Consider the following 1,664-nt stretch of genomic DNA (forward strand, 5'->3'; position numbering starts at 1 on the left):
CACAGCAGGACTCAAGCACTCAAGCCTTGAACCATCACAAGGGGTGGGAAGAAAACTGTGGAAGTGGAAAAAAAACAGCCCCCCGAAGATCCAGAGATGGTGCTCCCCAGTGACACTGCTGTACCTGGACCTTATTTCCTTCCATACAAATGCACAAACTGTCCCTGCAGCTCCAAAAATACCTTGGAGTAAGGATTTCAGGAAATATTCCCAAATATTTGTGGTGGCCTTTGTTATGGTTAAACACATAAAAACAACACTTTATTTAAAAATACACTCAGACAGAAAGGCACATAAGAGAGTGAATTACAAAGGGGATGACAATATTCTAGTGACTAAAAATAAATCACCACAAAAAATAAAAGGAAAAATTAAAGAAGAAAAACAAACCACAAGCAAAGAAACAAACAAACCACAAAAAAAAAAGAAGATGTAATGCAGTAAATTGTTTTATAACTGCTATGCAGAAGCTGAGGAGAAGACTATTGCTTCAGGAAAATATCAGTCATCAGTTTGCACAGGGCATCCTTGATCTCCTGGTTCCTCATGCTGTAGATGAGGGGGTTCATGGCTGGAGGCACCACCGAGTACAGAACAGACACCACCAGATCCAGGGATGGGGAAGAGATAGAGGGGGGCTTCAGGTAGGTGAATATGCCAGTGCTGACATACAGGGAGACCACGGCCAGGTGAGGGAGGCAGGTGGAAAAGGCTTTGTGTCGTCCCTGCTCAGAGGGGATCCTCAGCACGGCCCTGAAGATCTGCACATAGGAGAAAAGAACGAAAACAAAACACGAAAATGCTAAACAGGCACTGACCACAAGAAGCCCAGCTTCCCTGAGGTAGGAGTGTGAGCAGGAGAGCTTGAGGATCTGGGGGATTTCACAGAAGAACTGGCCCAGGGCATTGCCCTTGCACAGGGGCAGTGAAAATGTATTGGCCGTGTGCAGCAGAGCATTGAGAAACCCAGTGGCCCAGGCAGCTGCTGCCATGTGGACACAAGCTCTGCTGCCCAGGAGGGTCCCGTAGTGCAGGGGTTTGCAGATGGCAACGTAGCGGTCATAGGACATGACTGTGAGGAGAGAATACTCTGCTACTATTAAGAATGCAAATGAAAAGAGCTGTGCAGCACATCCTGAGTACGAGATGGCCCTGGTGTCCCAGAGGGAATTGTCCATGGATTTGGGAACAGTGGTGGAGATGCAGCCCAGGTCGAGGAGGGCGAGGTTGAGCAGGAAGAAGTACATGGGGGTGTGGAGGTGCTGGTCCCAGGCTATGGTGGTAATGATGAGGCCGTTGCCCAGGAGGGCAGCCAGGTAGATGCCCAGGAAGAGCCAGAAGTGCAAGAGCTGCAGCTCCCGTGTGTCTGCGAACGGCAGGAGGAGGAACTGGGTGATGGAGCTGCTGTTGGACATTTGCTGCTGATGGTCATGGGAAACCTGTCATAGGAGGAAAAGACAGTGACAAGTTATCAGTGACTTCTCTGAGAAAAATCAAAGCCATTTCTCACACACCCTCCCCTCCTTCACAACCCCTTGTCCTTTTGCAGAACTTCCTCCAGCTCTGAGTCTGAGCCCTGGGTGGTGCTGGCTGGAGGTGCCGTGAGGAGCAGGGCCTATGCCCGCTGGCTGCCGAGGAGTCAGCCCTGCTCTGCAGCAGGGGGT

General features: G+C 50.2%; 1 protein-coding gene across 1 annotated transcript; it reads right to left on the reverse strand.

Annotated features, from left to right (window-relative positions):
* Positions 1-482: 482 nt before the first annotated feature.
* LOC136105608 (olfactory receptor 14J1-like) lies at positions 483-1,415 on the reverse strand. Its single transcript, XM_065845273.2, has one exon. It carries the CDS (start codon positions 1,413-1,415, stop codon positions 483-485), a length of 933 nt encoding a protein of 310 aa, XP_065701345.2.
* Between the last annotated feature and the right edge of the window lie 249 nt (positions 1,416-1,664).

Source organism: Patagioenas fasciata, chromosome 10, assembly GCF_037038585.1.
Source record: "Patagioenas fasciata isolate bPatFas1 chromosome 10, bPatFas1.hap1, whole genome shotgun sequence".
NCBI classification, from domain to species: Eukaryota; Metazoa; Chordata; class Aves; order Columbiformes; family Columbidae; genus Patagioenas; species Patagioenas fasciata.

Coding starts and splice junctions, on each gene's coding strand:
- LOC136105608 (XM_065845273.2), bottom strand. CDS start 1,415: ATGTCCAACAGCAGCTCCATCACCCAGTTCCTCCTCCTGCCGTTCGCA.